The sequence below is a fragment of the Chanodichthys erythropterus genome, chromosome 4 (genome assembly GCF_024489055.1).
Source record: "Chanodichthys erythropterus isolate Z2021 chromosome 4, ASM2448905v1, whole genome shotgun sequence".
NCBI lineage: Eukaryota > Metazoa > Chordata > Actinopteri > Cypriniformes > Xenocyprididae > Chanodichthys > Chanodichthys erythropterus.
This window is the reverse complement of record NC_090224.1, coordinates 716,191-737,631: the sequence shown is the minus strand read 5'-3', so window position 1 is coordinate 737,631 and position 21,441 is coordinate 716,191. Positions and strand designations below refer to the sequence as shown.

Below are 21,441 nucleotides of genomic sequence, written 5' to 3'. Positions count from 1 at the left end.
TAAAAGAAAACTCCATCTCTGTCCATCTCTGACACACTCTACAGTTTCATCATCCTTGGGTACTGGAATATGTTCTACAGCATTAGCTTGACCTTATATATTTATTTTGGCTTTCCAGTGGAAAGCCTTCTAGAAGGCTAAAACATGTATGTTTATCTCAGAGCAGCCCTCCTATTTCCCCTGTTCCTGTTTCATTAGGCTATGCTTAAAGACATTTAGAATGTTACCAAAATCATCCGGAATGTGACCCCAAACCTAAGACACAGATCCCTAATATGTAATTACCATTTAAGAATTTGAAACATCAGTTGGTCTTGAAGGGCTAGAAAAAATATACTGCTTAAGAGGAGTTTTTTTTTTTTTTTTTTTGCAGTATTTAACAGTGACATAAAACACAGTTGGCTAGAGTGATTATTGGCTCTTTATTCCTGTTCGTGTGAAACTCAGCTTGATAATCTTAGCTACAATCCCACATGTTTTTCTTATGCAGTCTGACACACTCTAAAGCATTTTCTAGGAAAAAGGAAGGAAATCTCAAACTGTAATTCTTAGAATTGAGGGTTTGTTTAACAAACATAGGCCAAAAACACTTCAGTCCTTTTTGAAATGTCTATAACACTGAAAAGTTTATAAAACATGGGAAAAGTACACTCTGAATTCAATTAATTTACTTGATTGAATTTTTGTTTTTCTCTGCAGGGAAGATATTTAAGTCTGTGCCAGGAAAACTAATGAAAGAGGTAGGAATTTTGATTTTCTTTTCTTTGTTTTTCCACTTTAAAGCACAATGAAATCAAAACTTACCATGTTTACTTTCTTTGTGCACAATTCCTAGTCTTATTATGAACAATTAATCACTTCACATTATTCCAAATGTAATGGTGGCCAGCTGGTCTTTAGCAGTCTTTGTTTGTGCGCACATGCCGACCAATGATGGGTTGAGCCCTGCACAGGGTGGGCGGAACAGAAGTGGTACACAAAGAAACGCATAATAAACGTTATATTGCAGCTTTAATAAAAAAATGATAATGAACTTTATTGACAATGTGGTCCACATTGCTCTGAAACAACTTTTTCCGTCTGACTTCAGTTCGTACTTGGGCCATGTTATTGGTAATTGGACATGGACAACTTTTGTTTCAAATGTAAGGAAATCATTCCCGATTGATGAATCCAAATGTAGTGTTTACATGACCCCTAAATAAAGTGATCGCATTGATGTGTGTTTTTATGTCACAAGTTTCAAATAGGATCTTTTGACATGCGCTCAGTGCATGAATATACAGAGTTTTACCACTATTGGCACATACTAACTATCCTCCTACCATTTCTGCTCAGTTTTAAAAAGCAAATATTTATCTATTTTGGGTCCTAATTAGGAGAAGACGAGCACATAAAGCTTTTTTGCCATGCTGCATATAAGCAGTAAAATGCTCCGTCCCATGGCCAAATCAAGCCATCTATGGAAGAGTGTCCCATGCAAGGACCTGTGGGACAGCGTTATCTTTCACCACTTCACAGAGCACAAGTGGAAGACCTTAAGATTCGCACAACAGTCATTTATGACACTATATTCAATAACAACTGATCGTTCTGTGGGTCATACATTGTTACGCCAATTGTACTGTATGTCATTACATTTTCCAGTTTTAGTTTTCAATCGGATCCAGTGTTTACATGTCCTATCGAACGGATTAGAAAAGGTTTAAACCATCCCTTACAATCAAAATGAAATTTCAATCAGATTTGGCAATTCATTCCCATTGACATGGTTACGTGTGACTTTTTTGTTCCGACTGTGCTACTAGTCCAATTACAATTAGATTATTAGGGTCCATGTAAACACAGCTTTAGGCTACTGTTGAAGGAAATATGGTCTTGCCAGTCAAAAATCTTGCCAATAGTTAACTCGAAAATGTAATGCCACTTAACTTCAATAATAACTAATTACAATTGGGATACACGGAGATGTTCTGAATTGTAAACTTGGACTTCAGCCTCCATGTCACTGTCAAAAGCCTCCTCAGGAGTGTGTGCCAGTGGTGCAGCTGACTAACTGATTGAATGTTTAGTTGGGTACTGCTAATTACATTTGACATACATTATTTTTATCATGGGAGTTGCCGCCCTGAAATTCTAAATGTGGGGTGGTGAATCAGTGTTGTACTGACAGTAACTGACAAAATTTCCTTCCATTCAGGAATGCTGTCTAGCTTGTCTTTTATGTTACCATTGTCAAAATTTAAGAAGCATAGAATGTTTTTATATGACTTTATGATGACTATTTTCGCTGATTTTCTAGAAAGGGCAAAACTTGGAGCCATTTATCCAGTCTTTCTTCACTTCCTGTGAATCCCCTAAACCCAAACCCAGCAGACCTGAGCTCACCATCCTCAGCCCCACTGCAGAAAATAATAAAAAGGTATGCTTGCTACTGAAAAAGAAACACTTTCCATAACCCGTTAAGTACTATGAAGTATTCAATATGTGGATCATTTTCTGGAAAAGGTTATTTGTAAAACAAAGATGTTTTTCAACTGAGAATTTGATATGGACAAAATTCTTTTCTGGTTGCTTTATTGCTATAAAAATACATTTTAACTCATTGTAGCACATGTAGCACACTCTACAAAAATCTGAACACAGCTGCTTAAAAACTTAAAGTTTTTCATAATCATAATTATATATGCTTTTAATAGATCATCACTTATGAGTTGAAACTTGAAAAATACTTCTTTACAGCAAGGAAAGGCAAAGTTGACTCAGTTAACATTACTTTTTACATTACTGCAGTAAAATTTGTAATTAAAGGGTTAGTTCACCCAAAAATGAAAATACTGTCATTTATTACTTACCCTCATGCCGTTCCACACATGTAAGACCTTTGTTAATCTTCGGAACAAAAATTAAGATATTTTAGTTGAAATTCGATGGCTCCGTGAGGCCTGCATAGGGAGCATGACACTTCCTCTCTCAAGATCCATAAAGGTACTAAAAACATATTTAAATCGGTTCATGTGAGTACAGTGGTTCAATATTAATATTATAAAGTGACGAGAATATTTTTGGTGCGCCAAAAAAGACTAAATAACGACTTATAAAGTGATGGCTGATTTCAAAACACTGCAATGAATCAGTGTATGGAATCTGCTGTTCGGAGCGCCAAAGTCACGTGATTTCAGCCATTGGCAGTTTGACACGCAATCCTAATCATGATTCGATACATTGATTCATTATGCTCCAAAGCTTTTGCAGTGTTTTGAAATCGGCCATCACTAAATAAGTCGTTATTTTTTTATTTTTTTTTGGTGCACCAAAAATATTTTCGTCACTTTAGAATATTAACATTGAACTACTGTACTCACATGAACTGATTTAAATATGTTTTTAGTACCTTTATGGATCTTGAGAGAGAAAGTGTCATTGCTCCCTATGCAGGCCTCACTGAGCCATTGGATTTCAACTAAAAAATCTTAATTTGTGTTCCGAAGATTATCAAAGGTCTTACGGATGTGGAACGACATGAGGGCAAGTAATAAATGACAGAATTTTCAATTTTGGGTGAGCTAACCCTTTAATTTTGGTCATTAGTTTTTGGTCACAAGTATTGATAATATTTGTACTAGCCTTATAACTGATAAGAACAAAATGTTTTCAATTTTTTACATTTTTGAAATATTACAATTCTGAAATATCTGAAGGTGAAGTTGAAATATTATTTGGGCTAAACCTTGTTTTGTATAGGTCACTGTAAAACTTCTCCCCATGTCATTTTAGCTGTTCAATGAGCTGTTCAGAAACAATGCCAATCTGCCTGAAGGCCTGGAGAGAAAACACAACCAGAACTACTTCATGGAGCTGATGGAGGTTGATGGAGTATATGACTATATGATGTACATAGGTGAGTGTAATTCAAACAAACTTGAGTTTATTCATCCAAACAATTAAAAAAAAAACTTTTATTTAAAGGGATAGTTCACCAACAAATTAAAATTATGTTATGTTATTTATTTATTTATTACATAGAACACAAAAGTACATAGTGACCATGTTTGGACCATGAAAGTGAATTACCAGTAGTACATACAGCTTCTCTACAAGTCTCCTGAAGTCACATGGCAGCTTTGTGTGAAAAACAGATTCAAGATGGCATTGATTAATCACATACGTACAGTATGTAGAAACCAAATGAGACGTGACACTTTTTTAAAAGGGTCATGACATGAGAAATCAAATTTGCCTTGATCTTTTGTCATATAAGAGGTCTTTGTACCATTAATGTTCTCCTCATTATAAACAAAACATTTATTTAATCAAGCTCCAAAAACAGCTTGTTTTGGATATTGATGGATTTGTGACATCACACACTCAAGTCACACAAATATATTTGCATATGCCTGCCTCCAGATCAAGACAGCCCAATGAGGGTTGAAAATAATATTCCACACAAAATAATACATTTTCCACACCTCAAGGAACATATTAAAATAATAAAAAAAAATCCATGTCTTGACCTCTTTAATTCTTTACACACTGAGGGACAAGTCAAAGTTGTTTTCTCTGGTAATCAACATATGTCGCAGTTGTTAGTGAAGAATTTTATGCTGTTGTTTTTTGACACAGGTCGCGTGGTGTTCCGCATGCCTGATTGGCTGCATCACTTTCTGAGTGGAGGTCGTATTCTCTTGAAGAGGACTCTAGAGGCATACGTAGGGCATTATTTCCAGTCCAAATTAGAGCAGATCATGCAAGAGCATCGCCTCGTCTCCCTCATCACTCTGTTGCGAGGTTTGTGTGCTCAAGTCCACCTTTATAAACGCATTACTTCAAGTTTTTTAATATATACTGTAATACCTGTACCCCCCTCCCCATTATGTAAATTCTATCGGAAGGTAAGTGAGATACTGACATAACAAATTACATAAATATTTGCACTTTGCTGCATGTTCATGACCCTAAATGAGGAGAATTTAAAGAAAATGTGGTCACACTTTATATTAGGTGTCTTTAACTACTGTGTTCTTACATCAAAAAATAAGTACAATGCACTTATTGTATTCATGTTCAGAACGGCGTCTCAAAACACTTAAGATATGCAAACTTCATCTCTCATTTGGATGAAGAAAGCCAGTGTTACTAATAAAGTTTTGATGGATTACAATTGTAATGAAGGTAAAGACTATTACAGTGACATACAGGAGTCGTACATTAGGCATGTGCACAAACAAACCGTGTATGTGCGCTCTCGGCTTACTGATCACTATAACATCGTATTTTTGCAGTAACACAGTTAAAGGTGCTGTATGTAAGTTTTTCACTTTACTAAAGCATAAATACCACAATACTGTATGTTTGCAGATATTTAGAAAACATGCCACGTTCACATACTTGTTTCTTTGAAAAACAATGCTACAGCCAGTTATTAGAAAACAATGCTAAAGCCAGTTATTTTACTATGAAATGTGTGTTCCATGTCAGAATGTCTGTTTTTGTTTTGGGCTGTGTGATACCGCACATTGCCAGTTCACCCAGTAGTATTTCGACACCCCATTTTGCCAGCTGCTGGAAAACACAGCATATTGTAGCCATGGAAGTACACAAATCAAGTACCTGAGTATAAGTACAGATACGCATCATAAAATATTACTCAAGTGAAAGTATTTAGTGCTCCTTTTCAAATTTACTTGAGTGAAAGTACAAAAGTACTTGATTTTTTTTGTACTTGAGTAAAAAAGTACTGATTGATGAATGTTTATTTTGTAATTTTATATAGGCCACTTATATAATTTAATTTAATTTAATATATTTTATATAATCCTATTGCTTAAAATAATTATGAATTGTCAAATAGCCAGCACTAGTCAGTATGGATGGAAGATTGCAGATACATAGGCTAGTATGTAATGTGTGTTGACAATCAATATAAAAACCGACAAAACATAGGGCTAAATACATAAGTCTCTGAGCATGTGACGATTTCTTGATATTAAAATAATGAGTAAAGATATGTTTTATGAAATGTAGTGGAGTAAAAAGTAAGATCTTATGCTTTGGAATGTAGTGAAGTAAAAGTTGCTCAAAATAAAAATACTTGAGTAAAGTACAGATAGTTGAAATATGAAAAATGTACTTAAGTACAGTAGCGAAGTATACTTAGTTACTGTCCACCACTGGTTCAAACACCATGTAAAAGTGAATTTTAGTAGTAGCATAATAGGTCTCCATTGATATAAAGTGGAACTAAAATTTTTAAAGAAAAATATCATAGGTTAACCAGTAATTCCCACAAATCAGAAACCAGAAGGGGTCAAATTGACCCACAACAAAATATAAGGGATAAATGCTTCAGGCAGCTGTGGCATCACAGCAGAGTGTGCTTAACCTACCCAACACAGCTGCAGAATACTTGTTACCGTTGAATTATTTTAGTGTATTGTTACTATTTAGTTTGTGTATGTTTTCTCCAACAACTCGAGCATACCGATAGGCTTGTAGGAAGGTGCATAAAACAAAATCATAAGGGAAAAAATTTAAATAATAAATCTGCTCCATAGTGGATTCAGACTTTAAATGTAGGGTGTTCCATTTAAAACCCATTGCACTGCATTCTGCCAGTAATGGGCAATTGTACAACATAAGCAATCATCATCAAATATCTTGTTCTCTTTGTAAGGGTGACCGACCGCCAACTAATGTATATCTTTTGACTTTTGAGGAATTCTGCCAATTGATGGTCAACCCTTTCTAATAGGCAAATGAAATATTATAACATGGACAATCAACATTCCCCAGAGACAAGAAGCCTTCATGTGACACCTTTAAATGATGGTCTTACTCATTCCACTGCCACCTGTTGTCTAGTGGAAAAATACCAGCAAAATAATCTAATTGGCCAAGATAACTTCTCAGATACATTTGCCCCTTGTATTCACAGTCACGTAGGCCATGAGGCCTCAAAACACTTCAGGCTTTTATAGTAAGCAAACTAATTCTGCAATTGTTTTCTATAGGATAGATAAAAGATTTCATCAGTGTACCTCCAGAACCAGTTAGTTATTGTACTCTTCATGGGTAGATTTGTGTATTTCAAGTGATCAGATTATCAATACTGCACCTCTGCAGATGCTGTTTTCTGTGAGAACACAGAGGAACGCTCTCCTGAGGACAAACAGAGACGAGCCAAGAAGACCTTTGAGGAGATGATGAACTACCTACCAGGTACCTCATAACAGCTGCGGTTATCGATTGTTTGTGACATGCCGTGTTTTAAAGTGGAAAAGGTCTGTAAAGTTTCAAAGAACAAAGTCATTCCAAAGGGAGTTATTTTATCTATTTCTGATCTCCCTGAAACGCCGCCATTGTAGTCTTGAGTTTTCCTGCCCAAGGCATATGTAAACTAAGGGGGCAAGGCCTGGTTGAGTTAGTAAGTAGTGTCCTGAAAGTTGCAGTTATGGTAAGGTGCATGACCTTTCCGAGACACGCTTGAAGTAGTTGACCAATCGCAACACACAGGTCCAGCTGACCAGTCATAGCGCTTTTCAAAAGGACTGCTTCATAGAGACAGGAACTAAACAGGGGTGTGTTTCCCGTACAACTTATTAACTACCCTAGCATGATGCATCCTTGGAGAAACTAACAATAAGTCACGACTGTTTCCCGAAACTGTAGTAACATGGTCGCACCTCTGACGTTTGAACCACATTGGTTCAACAATATAGAACTGTCGTTAATGACGTCATGTGCAGGTGGAGTAATAACATTTGCTAATTAATCTTTTGGAAATCTCTGAGATGCTGCTGTAATGGTCATGCCACTTAATGACTGCATCCCTGTTTTTGTTCCATGTCATTTTGCTTTATTTGACGTTTGATTCATTATAGTTTCCCTCATATGTCATATTCTGGAGCTCCTTTTTATGCACATGAACACTTTTTAAAAATGCCACTGATTGTTGACACGCTAAAATATAGATTAAAATGTATTAAAATGATGCTGTTTCCGAACGTTCATTGGAACTATGGTTTCAGGAAATGCCAAATCATTCAACTATGTTGGTAACAATGGAACTTGTGATCATAGTTAATGAGGCTTTTAGGAAACACACCGCAGTGCATTACTTACAGACAAGGAGAGGAGAAGAAAGGTGCTGCAACAATGTCAAATATATTAAAAATGTGTTTTTTGAACATTCATTGAAAACCTATTCTAGTAGAGCCCAAAAACAAAATAAAGACTTTGTAACAGGGCATAATAGGCCCCCTTTAAGCTGGACCTCCATGTTGAGATGCAGCATGTTGTGTTGGGTTGTGTTTTCATTGTTTCATTGTTTCATTGGGTTGTGCCCTAGAACATTTTTTAAAAGATGTAATATAAGTCTAAGGTGTCCCCTGAATGTGTCTGTGAAGTTTCAGCTCAAAATACCCCATAGATTTTTTTTAATTCACTTTTTTTAACTGCCTATTTTGGTGCATCATTAGAAATGAGCCGATTCAGGGTGTGTGGTCCTTTAAATCTGGTGCTCCACGCCCCAAGAGCTCGCGCTTGCCTTAAACAACATAAAAAAGTTCAAACAGCTAATATAACCCTCAAAATGGATCTTTACAAAGTGTTCGTAATGCAGCATGTCTAATCGCGTAAGTACAGTGTTTATTTTGATGTTTACATTTATTCTGAATGAGTTTGAGGCTGTGCTCCGTGGCTAACAGCTAATGCTGGAGAGATTTATAAAGAATTAAGTTGTTTATGAATTATACAGACTGCAAGTGTTTAAAAATTAAAATAGCGACGGCTCTCTTGTCTCTGTGAATACAGTAAGAAACGATGCTTACTTTAACCACATTTAACAGTACATTAGCAACATGCTAACGAAACATTTAGAAAGACAATTCACAAATATCACTAAAAATATCATGTTATCATGAATCATGTCAGTTATTATTGCTCCATCTGCCATTTTTCGCTATTGTTCTTGCTTGCTTACCTAGTCTGTTGATTCAGCTCTGCACAGATACAGATGTTCTGCCCTTGTGTAATTCCTTTCATAATGTTGGGAACATGTAGCCTGACTACGTCAGACTTCCTACTTCCGCTCAATTTCATTTCGCTTCTGTACTCAGTCTGAGACAGCGTCAGAGCTTTCTGTTTACCACCGGTCTGGAAACAGCCGGGCCAATCAACGAACAGAGGGCGGGCTGAGAGCCGTGACGTAGATGCTAAGCGCCGAGTTTTACATTGTAGGTTAGAGAAATCGAAAACCGAAACGACCGCGGAAATGGGAAACGAGACACGGGATGCAATTCGCTCTGTTATGGAGAACATTCAACTCTTTTTCAAACTGAAGCCAGAACAAGAAGAGTGTTTGATAAACATTTGTTTTATCATGTGTTTACAACAGGTTTACAGTGGAAGTTCAATCATAGATTTGAGTTCGATGCATGATGTCTGTGCTTCGATGCGGCTGTACAGGCACATAACATACGTCATAACTAAACGTATCTGATTGGCTTACGGGTAACCAATGATTTTAAACTTCAGACAAGCGCCCCCTGGCGAGAGAGAAAACACTTCTCTATTATGCCATTCCAGACTCTGTCTACGAAGCAAAGTGAAGTAGCAGAGTCTGGTATTACCAGGCTAGGGAACATGGGCTGGCATATGCAAATATTGGGGGCGTACACCCCGACTGTTACGTAACAGTCGGTGTTATGTTGAAATTTGCCTGTTCTTTGGAGGTCTTTTAAACAAATGAGATTTATATAAGAAGGAGGAAACAAAGGTGTTTGAGACTCACTGTATATCATTTCCATGTACTGAACTCTTGTTATTTAACTATGTCGAGGTAAATTCAATTTTTGAATGGAGAAAACACATATATATGCAAATATTGATATGATATAAATATTGATTAATCAGCATATCATGCAGTTTTATCATGTTGATAAAGTGATAGATGAACATTCCTAACTGATGTGTGGTGTTTCTCAGATCTAATTGGGAAATGTATTGGTGAGGAAGCAAAGTATGAGGGCATCAAGATGCTTTTCAATGCCATTCAGCAGCCACTGCTAAACAAACAGGTACACACTGCCATATGCTTATCTGACATACTAATGACATTTCCTCAAATGCTCCTACTTTCTGCTAACTGTACGGTTTCTCTTTCATCGGTCACTACCTCTCTTTTACAAATAGATGACGTATGTGTTGCTTGACATCGCTGTCCAGGAGCTATTCCCAGAGCTTAGTAAGGTAACGCTCTTCTATACCATAGTCACGCTCTGACAAAGAGCTGCTCATGATGTTTATTAATGGAGCTTCTACTGTTTTGTCTTTTGTAGAATCAGAAGGCAGGTCTCTCTGTCTCCACTAGGAGGATGTAAAACATTATCAGAGTCTCAACATCAACATTTTAAAGCATTTTATTGCACTACTAAAATACAATTATTTATTGACTTGTATGCCATGATTATTTCATTGAATCTTTGGATACCTGCATTATTTTTCCACTTTTGTTTAAATTGTACCAGCATTACAACATCAGGAGTTTGGATTAAGAAATCAACTTCTTTCAACCCACATAATGTCATTATCAATATGAGAAAATCCATCAGACTACTTTTTACGTTTTAGATTGTCCCCCTAAGACATTAAAAAAGACATAAAATACAGAAACATGTAAAAAACATTCAAAAATATAACATTTCATAGTGTCATACAGTTAAGAATAACTGTGTGCAGAATAAAAAGGCTTTTTTGTAAATGTTCTGGCTTTGCTGTCAGTAAATAAAATTGTAATATATCCAGCTCTTTTGTCCCTAGTCATATGTTTTAGAATGAATGAATTTTTAAAAGTATGTGATCTACTCTGGTTCAAACAAATGCTTTATAGGAACGTGAATAGCAACTCAAGACGGTGGTGATTTCTTGCCAGACAAACCACTATCTATAATCGTCACAAGTTGTGCTAATTAATTGTAATTGTCATCAAGAAACATGACAAAATAAATAACTCTACCTGAGAAGAATCTCACGAAAAGATGTACAGACCATAATTGAGGAAAAAAATATGAAATTATATTTTGAAGGAAGAAATTGTACTGTTTTTAGGACCATCAATATATCTTTCTTCCTTTTTTTTAACAATTAAGCCAAACTCCATTTTTAAAAAAACAAAAGAAAAAAAAATATTACTGAAATACAAAAGAAAAGATTTATTTTCACATTGTAATAATGAGAATATAGGGTTAAATGTGCTGAATCGTCATGAAAATATCACAAATATATCTTAATGGACCTAAAATAGGTATTTTTTAAGCCAAAAAAAAAAAAGATTCTGGGATGAAAATTGACCTGGGCATTTCTTTGTGAGGTTTTTCATAGTATACCCTCTTATGAATTCTATGACTTTTATCTATAAAGAGGTGTAGAAAATGCCTGTATAGAAGATCTATGTATTGCTCTAAAAAGAACGTATCTGTCACTTATCTGTAACAAATATAATATCCTTACCAGATCACAGTGTTAACTGTCAGTTAAACTGAGCTGTTCACTTCTATGAACTTAACTAATCTTTGAGTTAAAGGTTTCTTTTTTTCCTCTGACTGTACAATTACACACAAATGGCTACATGTTGTTACACAGGTACATTAAAAATAATCTCACTGGCTATACAATCATGACCCAGAGAGCCCACACCAGCAGAATGGTGGACATGTATCCTCGATGTCCAATGCAAGCGCTGGAAAATTGAATACGTCCTTCTAAAACTGGATGAACTCTCTTTCTCTCTGAGATGTAGCTGGCAACAACTGCTATATCCAGGTTGCCTGTGGAATGCAGTAGTATATTGTAATACTAAGTATTTGATGAAATGCACAGTTAAATTAAGTACATAATGACTTACCACTGTCATGTTTGAGTTTCTGGTCTTTGATCATAGAGTATCCATCTCCTCCGTCCACTAGGTAAGAGGGCAGCACCACTTTATACACCTTCTTGGGGTTGAGTGGTTCATAACGGGGCACTCGACACTCGCAGAGCACATTCACACTTTTAACACGATTTCCTGGTGGTTTTGATAAATCATACACCAGCTGAAAACCTGCAGAGAAATTATAAGCAGTTACATTGCTTCAGCTGGATTAAAAGGATAGTTCACCCAAAAATGAAAATTTGATGTTTATCTGCTTACCCCCCAGGGCATCCAGATTGTAGGTGACTTTGTTTTTTTCAGTAGAACACAAATGATGATTTTTAACTCCAACCGTTGTGGTCTGCCAGTCGTATAATGCATGTTAATGGGAATTCCATCTATAAGAGTCAAAAAAACATGCACAGACAAATCCAAATTAAACCCTGCGGCTTGTGGCGACACATTGATGTCCTAAGACACAAAATGATCAGTTTGTGCGAGAAACCAAACAGTGCTTATATAATTTTTTACCTCTAATGCTGCGTTCACACCAAACGCGAATGGATCGTCAAATTCGTCTGAAGCGATATTGAAAGCGATATTGAACACAGCATAATACACCACTATGTCCAACTGCCTTGAGCATCCGGTTGGTGAGGTCTGAAAACGCGTTCTGATGCCGGAAATGCTCTCTCGCGTGTATATGTCACTGAGTGCAAGCATTCAGACCTCACACACCGGATGCTCAAGGCAGTTGGACATAGTGCTGTATTAGAGGTAAAAAATTATATAAATACCATTAGGTTTCTCGCACCGATCGTTTCGTGTCTTAGGACATCAATGTGTCGCCACAAGCTGCAGGGTTTAATTTGGATTTGTCTGTACATGTTTTGTTTTTTTTACTCTTATAGATTGAATTCCCATTGTCATGCATATACGACTGACAGACCACAACGGTTGGAGTTAAAAATCATCATTCGTGTTCTACTTAAGAAACAAATTCACCTACATCTTGGATGCCCTGGGGATAAGCAGATAAACATCAAATTTTTATTTTTGGATGAACTATCCCTTTAACGCACAAGTCATATGGACTAGATTTATGATGTTTTTCTATAATTTTGAGAGCTTGACACTTGACAATGATATTCCAGTACTCAAATTGAGGGGGATTATTGTTTTAAGCAGTTTACAAGAAGTTCACAATGTACAGTAAGCATACCTGACACCTGTAGGAATTCTCCAGGGTTTTCTTCATATCTTCGGACTGAGTGCTCAAAGACTTCTCGCAGTGTAGATCCATTCATTTGGACCAGGTCAAATGTACCTCCAAAGGGCAACACAGCGATCAGGTCCTCCATTGTGATAGAACCTTCAATAGAAACATGCATTAGGACTGTTTCAATATTATTTCTAATATGCAGTTTTGCTTAAAGGTAGGGTAGGTAATTTTTGGAGAGGCTAGCAATAGCGAGCTAGCTTTGAAAGAATAAGATCCCACCCTCCCTTCAGAGCTGTACGGACATTTTATGGTCCTACGCCTTCCACAGATGATATAAATACATATAAATACATTTAGACCACTTAACTTAGTTGTTGCTATCGGGATGTGAAGAGACTTTCAACCAGCATAACAAAAATGTTTTTGAGGCAAATCACCTACCCTGCCTTGAAGATTTTGAATAACAGTACCATTTCCGTTTCGCTTATCAATAGATGATCGAATGCCTCCACTGTTCAGAATACAAGAGCTGACATGGTTCCACTGGATTTCATCCGCATATTTAATATTATTATGGACCTGAAATAATAATAATTATTTAATTTACCATTTACTTTGAATTTCTTTTTTTCACTTTCCCACTCGTTCAAATTTTGCTCTTTGTCTCATTTTTTCTTAGTTTCAGTATTTACTTTTGAGTCTGCTGTTAGAGGGTTTGTGGTTTTAGAGCTACATTTTTATTTAACCTTTTCAGGTACAAAGATTGTTTATCTGTGTGTGTGTTTTTTTTTTTTTTTTTTTTTTTTTGTTTTTTCACCTTATATTAATATTAACATCTGTTTCTGGTGATCTACAAGACAGATGTTAATACCAGGTGCAAAAAGAATTGCATTCCAAATATTTAATGGTCTGTCACTGCAGTGCATACTGAAGAAAGTGTGTGTTGTTTTAGCATGTCTGGCTTTTCTCTGTTTTTTTCCCTTTGATGTTATTTTATTTTAAAGCTGCATGTTACTGGCAGAGTGTGGTTGACTGATGAGGTAAGTAGGCGGTCTCTACTACAAATGTGTTGCACATGCCTCCTGATGTGGTTTGGGTATCACAAAACACTTTGGACATTTTACACCTAGATTTACCTTAGATCACTTGAAACAAATGTTACCAGGTGTGAATGGCCTATAAGATTAACATCTGCCTTATCACTGAATACATTTGTAGGCATGGATTTTTGTTCATCTTTGTAAATGTAGTGTTTGTTCCATCTAGAGTAGCCCTTATGAAGAACAATATGCAAAATGATGCTATCAAAAAATTGCACCAAACTTTTAATAGCAAATTTATCTTTAAAATCATAGACCTATTCACTCACCATGGCATCACAGATTAAATTTCCCAATTTACATTCACGGAATCGACATTCCTTAGAAGGGAGATAGACAAGTGTCTGCCCTACATAATGAGAAGAGTAATTGGCCAGATTCTTCTTCCAAGTGTCCACTTCAGCCTGAATATCTGGATCTAGACAAAGTCGGAGCACAGGTTGACAGGTTGAAACTGACATAATCAAAAGAGCAATCCACAATGACAATGCATCACATCTGATATGTACAGTATAGTACAGGGGTGTCCAGTCCTGCTCCTGGTTGGCTAATGTCCAACCCGTTCCAACACACCAATCTGGAAATTTCTATTAATCCTGAAGACCTTAGCTGGTTCAGGTGTGTTTAATTTGGGTTGGAGCTAAACTCTGAAGGAGAGTGGCCCTCCAAGAGCAGGACTAGACATGCCTATTATAGTACTTTATTACACCCTCAGTTCAGTTCATAGAGCTCTTTCCTAACAAGCTGGATGAAAATCCAGAAAAACAATCTGAATGGTATGAAGTTCTCTTCCTATGAAGCACTGCAAATGACAAAATGAATTTCGAAATATAAAACCATATAAAACCATTGACTTGTAGTCAGTAAGTATGAAATGATATACAGTGCACATGACTGGCGTCTGTCTATACTCTGCATTGTATGAAATGTGCTGATTATACATGATGTCTGCACAAAGTTGCGAACAGGGGGCATCATTTATAAAATGTTGCATAGAAACCATCCTAAATTTGATCTTACAATAAATTATGTTTCATTAACGTAGTTCAGGAAGAACAAGTCAAATAAGCTACCCAATTATTACGTCATCTTAATGATTGCGTCATCTCAACCAGCTGTCAACAATCTGTAATCAACGATTACCGAGCTCGGAGCCCTCTCCCCGGACAGCATGCCAAATACATTTACCAATTTATTTACCTGACTTATTTGTAAGTGTGAACTCGTGAATTTCTCACACGTGCGTACATGTGATTTATAGAATGAACGAGCGTACGCTCAGAAACACACAGAAAATGAGCGTACACCTCTCTTTCAGATGTGAAATCGATAAATCACAATCATCTTCATGGTTTCAGTTCTCCGCATTGTTAACGACACCTAATTAATGTCATTTACATATAAAAGACCACCAGTCATCTTCCAAATCATTTAATTTAGAATGGCGAGCTGCAAGAATAGCTTAGATTTCCAAAAACCTGCAGTAATCTGACAAGGAAAAGTGTGTACGTCTGCTCAGACCCTGATGTGGCGCTAAGCACTTTTCCACATCAAAGACCGTTTTTATAAATATGAGTGTTGTCGTGGATTTATGTGTACGCACACTCTAAGATCAAATCTGTGCATACTAACACTTTATAAATGAGACCCAGGGTGCATGAAAGTATGTAAAAACATACGTTGACAAGCTTGTAGGACCGAGGGATATGATTGCACGAACATTTCAATGAACTACGCCTTCCACAGATGATATAAATACATTTACACCACTTAACTTAGTTATTGCTATTGGGATGTGAAGAGACTTTCAACCAGCATAACAAAAAATGCTTTCAAGGCAAATTATTTCTGCTCCAGGATGACTAACATCCAACCCGTTCCAACAGACCACTCTGGAAGTTTCTAGTAATCCTGAAGACCTTAGCTGGTTCAGTTGTGTTTAATTTGGGTTGGAGCTAAACTCTAAAGGAGTGTGGCCCTACAAGAGCAGGACTAGACATGCCTATTATAGTACTTTATTACACCCTCAGTTCAGTTCATGGAGCACTTTTCCTAACAAGCTGGATGAAAATCCAGAAAAACAAGATCTTTCTTTTATGTTGGTATGAAGTTCTCTTCCTATGAAGCACTGCAAATGATTTAATGAATTTCGAAATATATATACATTAGCTTGTTTCCATGTTTAGAGAGAGTCCTTACCTGGTGCTACTGAGCTATTCAGAAGAATTGGGTTGCCTGAAGAATTCACCACATTTCCATTTGAATCAAAAATCACTTTTAGGAATCCCAGATATTTTCCAAAGGCATAGGCCTGGACCACAGGAACCTGACGCCCATCTTCAGATTCAACCATCAATGGGTATGGTCCTGCGGGAACCTCTGTGGATGGTGGATCTCCTACAGAGATGATCACATAAAAATTGGATTAGTAAATATATGACTCATGTACAGTATTGGTACTGTGCAAAAGTCTAAAGGCACATTAGATGGTTCACAAAAACATTTGTTTCAAGATGGTTATTTATATCTTTTGCTTTTGTGCACCATTTGAGTTACTTTTTTAAGTTGTCCGTGTTACAATGAAACTACACATGCAAGTACTAAGTAATATTAATTAAAGAGCACTCGCGCCAAACGCACAGGCCTATCCACCTTATTTTTTACATTTTACTGCACTTTGATGTTCTTCTCGTTATTTCCCTACAGCGGCTAATAAATCAGAAGTCTCCCACATTCACAGAAACACCTTACTTCCATGTTAAAAAATAAGGTGGATAGACAAACACGTAATATGCATGTGTATGCCATCACCGTTTGCACAGATTTGTGTTTTTTCAAACTTGCACTTTGAATTGAAACCCGTTTTTAAAAGTTTGCGTTTTCAGGACACCAAAACAGTGTTGTCGTTTAAATGAATGGCCAAAACGCAAGACGTACTGGTATCAACTCGAGGCAATTAATATGCCAGTGCAGCTGGGGCCCCGTCCACAGACCCAAGACTGCATGCCCATTGTACGTGGCTTCCCACCCGCTGGTGGAAGCATCTGTGGAGCCCACAGCATGCCTGGACACTTGTTCCAGGGGAACTCCTGCCCACAGGAATGAAGAGTCCGATCACTGAGTGAGGGTATGATGGAAGCTCGGTGTGATGACCACACAGAGCGTGCCGCATTGCCTGGACACTGACTGGACGCGCTTCTCAGGCGCACAGTCTGGCTGGCTGAGTCCAGTTCCATACCAAGATAAGAGATCCTCTGCCCGGGGGTGAGTTTGCTCTTGTCTCAGTTGACCAGAAGACTCGACCAGCTGAGGTGAGCTAGCACCAGATCCCTGTGTTCGCATAGAGAGTGAGCTAGAATCAGCCAGTTGTCGAGATAATTGAGAATGCAAATGCCATGTTCCTAGAGAGGAATAGGGCCAGCCTGAAGGGTAGGACTTTGTACTGAAATGCACAACCCTCGAACACAAACCATAGAAAGGGTCTGTGTCGAGGAAGAATCGAGACATGAAAGTATGCATCCTTCAGGTCGATCCCTGCAAACCAATCTCGGGGGTGGGATGCATTCGAAAATGCGTTTCTGCGTCAACATCTTGAACGGCAGCCTGTGAAGGGACTGACTCAGGACTCGCAGATCCGAGGGAGGGAGCGATGCGGTCATCATCTCCTGAAGAGCTGCTTCCTCCTCCTCACCCAGGTCGCCCGTCTCAGGGCCACTGACGAGATCTTTTGCCACCTGGCTCGGCTGCTTCCCTGCTGTCTGCTGGGTGGAGGCTGCTGCTTGGCAGTTTTAGCAGGGGTGGAGGACGATGCAGGTGAGCGCCCTCAGCAACAAGCAGACAAAGGGGCTGTGGCCGGTGGTAGGGTGGGGGCAGCAGCAGACCGCCGGGGCAGGAAGTGCTTGATCATTTCCGTCTGCTTCTAAGCAGCCGAGAACTGCTGGGCGAAGCTCTCGTCTGCGTCGCTGAATAGGCCGACCTGGGATATGGGGAAGTCCAGGAACCGATATTTATCAGATTCCTTCATATCAGCCAGGTTCAGCCATAGGTGGTGCTCCTGGACCACTAAAGTGGCCATCACTTGACCAATAGAGCACGCTGTCACCTTAGCCTCGAAGGGTGAGGTTGTGCGCAGCACCTTCAGGAGCTGTTGGTCAAGACCACCCTGGGGCATCTCCATGAGTGCTTTGATAGGGCACTCATGCGATATCCCAATTCGTCGGTTCACTTCTGACGTACGTCGAACATTAAATATAATATTTTATCATATGATATGATTATTGTTACTACTTTATTACTTTTTTGTTAAAGCCATTTTAACCCTTTATGGGACAAATTATGAAATCACAGTTATTTTAAGATTTACAACTTTTTAAGGCTAAAATCATTTTCATTTTCACAAGGCCAATAGGCAGTGCCATCTTTCCTGACCTCTGGTTGAAGTTTGGATCACATCTTGCATAGGATAATGTATCCAAATACCTGACTTCCAAAATATGACTTATATTCTTTAGCTCTGCCATCACTACCACTGCTTCCAGGGGCCATCCCAAGGATAAGGGCAGGGCCCAGGCCCCCAGCAATCAGTTCTCGATCACATTCCGGAGGGGGATCCCCCCTCAGTCCGTTCAAGCATGGTACGATTGCACCGCCCTAAGGACGGCCCTGATTGTTTCTATTCTCTTTGATTTTCATCTTCTACCCTCTATGCTTAGTTGCAGTGATGCTTACTGCTGTATAAAATGCGTATCGCTGCTGCTGTATGCTTGTATTTTACTCCTACATCATTGCAGACTGTAAACTCCCTTCTAAGACAAATAAGCATAGTCGGTGTTTCATAGATTAAAAGAAAAGGTTTATGTTTAGACATAAAGCCCAGTCCAATTCCAGAATCCGGAAATTTACCAGAATTTAGTGAGGGTGCTTTAATACAGATGTTGTACAAGCAACATCTCAACCATAAGAATAGTAATACTGTGAAACATTTAGATTTACAAGTCATTATACAGGTGCTGGTCATATAATTAGAATATCATCAAAAAGTTGATTTATTTCACTAATTCCATTCAAAAAGTGAAACTTGTATATTATATTCATTCATTACTGTGGCGACCAGGGTGGCGCGAGTGTTAATGAGCTTCACCTGGGAGGCGCACCGGCCTTGAGTCCCTCACGGAGGAGCTCCAGGAGCATAAAAGGAGGAGCGACTACAGTGAAGGACGAGAGAGGACCAGGCCTGGATATTATTTTATGTTTTATTATGTTTGTGTGGCCGGCAGACGTCCGCGAGGTTCTGCCAGCATTACTTTCGTTTTGTTCTTTGTTTATTTTATATTAAAGTTTTGTTGAATGTTCGCCGGTTCCCGCCTCCTTCTTCCCACATCTTCTAACCGTGTTACATTGGTGCCGAACCTGGGAGGAAGGAGGGACATGCTGTCGTCTATTAAATGCCGCTCCATTTGAAAGCAGATGATGGCGATTTAGCGGTAATCAGGGAACCGGCTTTACTGACGAAATGCGCGTGACAAACGCATTCGATATATCGCCCAGCCCTATTTCAAATGTTTATTTCTTTTAATTTTGATGATTATAACTGACAACTAAGGAAAATTCCAAATTCAGTATCTTAGAAAATTAGAATATTACTTAAGACCAATACATACAAAAAAAGTATTTTTAGAAATCTTGGCCAACTGAAAAGTATGAAAAAGAAAAGTACAGCACTCAATACTTAGTTGGGGCTCCTTTTGCCTAAATTACTGCAGCAATGCGGTGTGGCATGGAGTCCATCAGTCTGTGGCACTGCTCAGGTGTTATGAGAGCCCAGGTTGCTCTGATAGTGGCCTTCAGCTCTTCCGCATTGTTGGGTCTGGCATATTGCATCTTCTTCTACACAATACCCCATAGTTTTTCTATGGGGTTAAGCTCAGGCGAGTTTGCTGGTCAATTAAGAACAGGGCTGGTCCTTAAACCAGCTACTGGTAGCTTTGGCACTGTGTGCAGGTGCCAAGTCCTGTTGGAGAATGAAATCTGCATCTACATAAAGTTGGTTAGCAGCAGGAAGCATGAGGTGCTCTAAAACTTCCTGGTATACGACTGTGTTGACCTTGGACCTCAGAAAACACAGTGGACCAACACCAGCAGATGACATGGCACCCCAAACCATCACTGACTGTGGAAACTTTACACTGGACCTCAAGCAACGTGGATTGTGTGCCTCTCCTCTCTTCCTCCAGACTCTGGGACCCTGATTTCCAAAGGAAATGCAAAATTTACTTTCATCAGAGAACATAACTTTGGACCACTCAGCAGCAGTCCAGTCCTTTTTGTCTTTAGCCCAGGCGAGACGCTTCTAACACGGTCTGTTGTTCAAGAGTGACGTATGTCTTGCATACGTCTGTGCGTATGCAAGACCAACTATATATTAAAGTTTTGTTGAATGTTCGCTGGTTCCCGCCTCCTTCTTCCCACATCTTCTAACCGTGTTTCATTGGTGCCGAACCTGGGAGGAAGGAGGGACATGCTGTCGGAGAGCCCTCACTGCTGAGGGGGATCGCGGTGCTGCGGAGTTCGGGCAGCGCGGAAGTGAAGACCGCGAGAGGCTGCCCGAGGCGGTGGTACTGGAGCCTAGTGAAAGGTGGGATGGAGACCCGGATGCCGTGCTCCTGGGACGAGGTGGGGTGGCTGCCGTCCAGGAGGGAGCGGAGGAGTCGCCGCCGTCCGCCGTGGGCCGGAGCCTGCTGCCGTCCACCATGAAGGGGAGGAGCAGGGGACGGGGGACTCGCTGCCGGCTGCCCTCAGATGGAGGAGCCGTCGCCGGCCGCCAGGAGGCGGTCGAGGATCGGGCCGTCCACCAAGCGTCCAGTGCCATCGCATGTGGCACCGCGAGGAAGAGCCTCTTGGCAGGCTGAGGACCGAGCGGCAGTGTGTCGGAGAACCGGACCAAGATTTTTTTTTTTCCCTCTTTTTCCTCTCTCCCCTCTCTCGTTCTGTCGCTCCCCTTGCTTCCGTCTCCTTTCTCTCGTCTCGTCTGTCCTTACCCCCAGGTGCTGCGGCCGCCGAGACAGGCCCCGAGGGGGAGTAGAGCGCAGTCTCGGGAGTACCCCCTGGCCTGCGAGGGGCGATGGGGGTATGTGGCGACCAGGACGGGCGAGAGCCGTGAGGGAAAGGCGCGAGGCCGGTGGTGCGAGTGTTAATGAGCATCACCTGGG

General features: G+C 39.3%; 2 protein-coding genes across 6 annotated transcripts in view; one reads left to right on the top strand and one right to left on the bottom strand.

The window, feature by feature from the left end:
* The window catches only part of snx14 (sorting nexin 14), a 49,662-nt gene extending 38,029 nt beyond the window's left edge, over positions 1-11,633 (top strand). Inside the window, exons 24-31 of one of the 4 annotated variants that reach the window (XM_067383564.1) lie at positions 700-740; positions 2,303-2,422; positions 3,778-3,901; positions 4,624-4,788; positions 7,123-7,218; positions 9,985-10,076; positions 10,192-10,243; positions 10,338-11,633. In XM_067383564.1, the coding sequence (XP_067239665.1) occupies positions 700-740; positions 2,303-2,422; positions 3,778-3,901; positions 4,624-4,788; positions 7,123-7,218; positions 9,985-10,076; positions 10,192-10,243; positions 10,338-10,369 (722 nt within the window). In that variant the 3' untranslated portion in view covers positions 10,370-11,633. Of the gene's footprint in view, positions 1-699; positions 741-2,302; positions 2,423-3,777; positions 3,902-4,623; positions 4,789-7,122; positions 7,219-9,984; positions 10,077-10,191; positions 10,249-10,337 lie in introns of all 4 variants that reach the window. The other 3 variants (XM_067383563.1, XM_067383565.1, XM_067383566.1) reach the window with 3 other exon arrangements.
* A 31-nt stretch (positions 11,634-11,664) lies between these two features.
* The window catches only part of LOC137018838 (snake venom 5'-nucleotidase-like), a 29,448-nt gene continuing 19,671 nt past the window's right edge, over positions 11,665-21,441 (bottom strand). Inside the window, exons 4-9 of one of the 2 annotated variants that reach the window (XM_067383567.1) lie at positions 16,433-16,630; positions 14,503-14,651; positions 13,604-13,712; positions 13,134-13,283; positions 11,903-12,100; positions 11,665-11,825 (exon numbers count right to left, since the gene is read on the bottom strand). In XM_067383567.1, coding sequence (XP_067239668.1) covers positions 11,665-11,825; positions 11,903-12,100; positions 13,134-13,283; positions 13,604-13,712; positions 14,503-14,651; positions 16,433-16,630 — 965 coding nt within the window. Of the gene's footprint in view, positions 11,826-11,902; positions 12,101-12,190; positions 12,310-13,133; positions 13,284-13,603; positions 13,713-14,502; positions 14,652-16,432; positions 16,631-21,441 lie in introns of those variants that run through there. The other variant, XM_067383568.1, reaches the window with a different exon arrangement.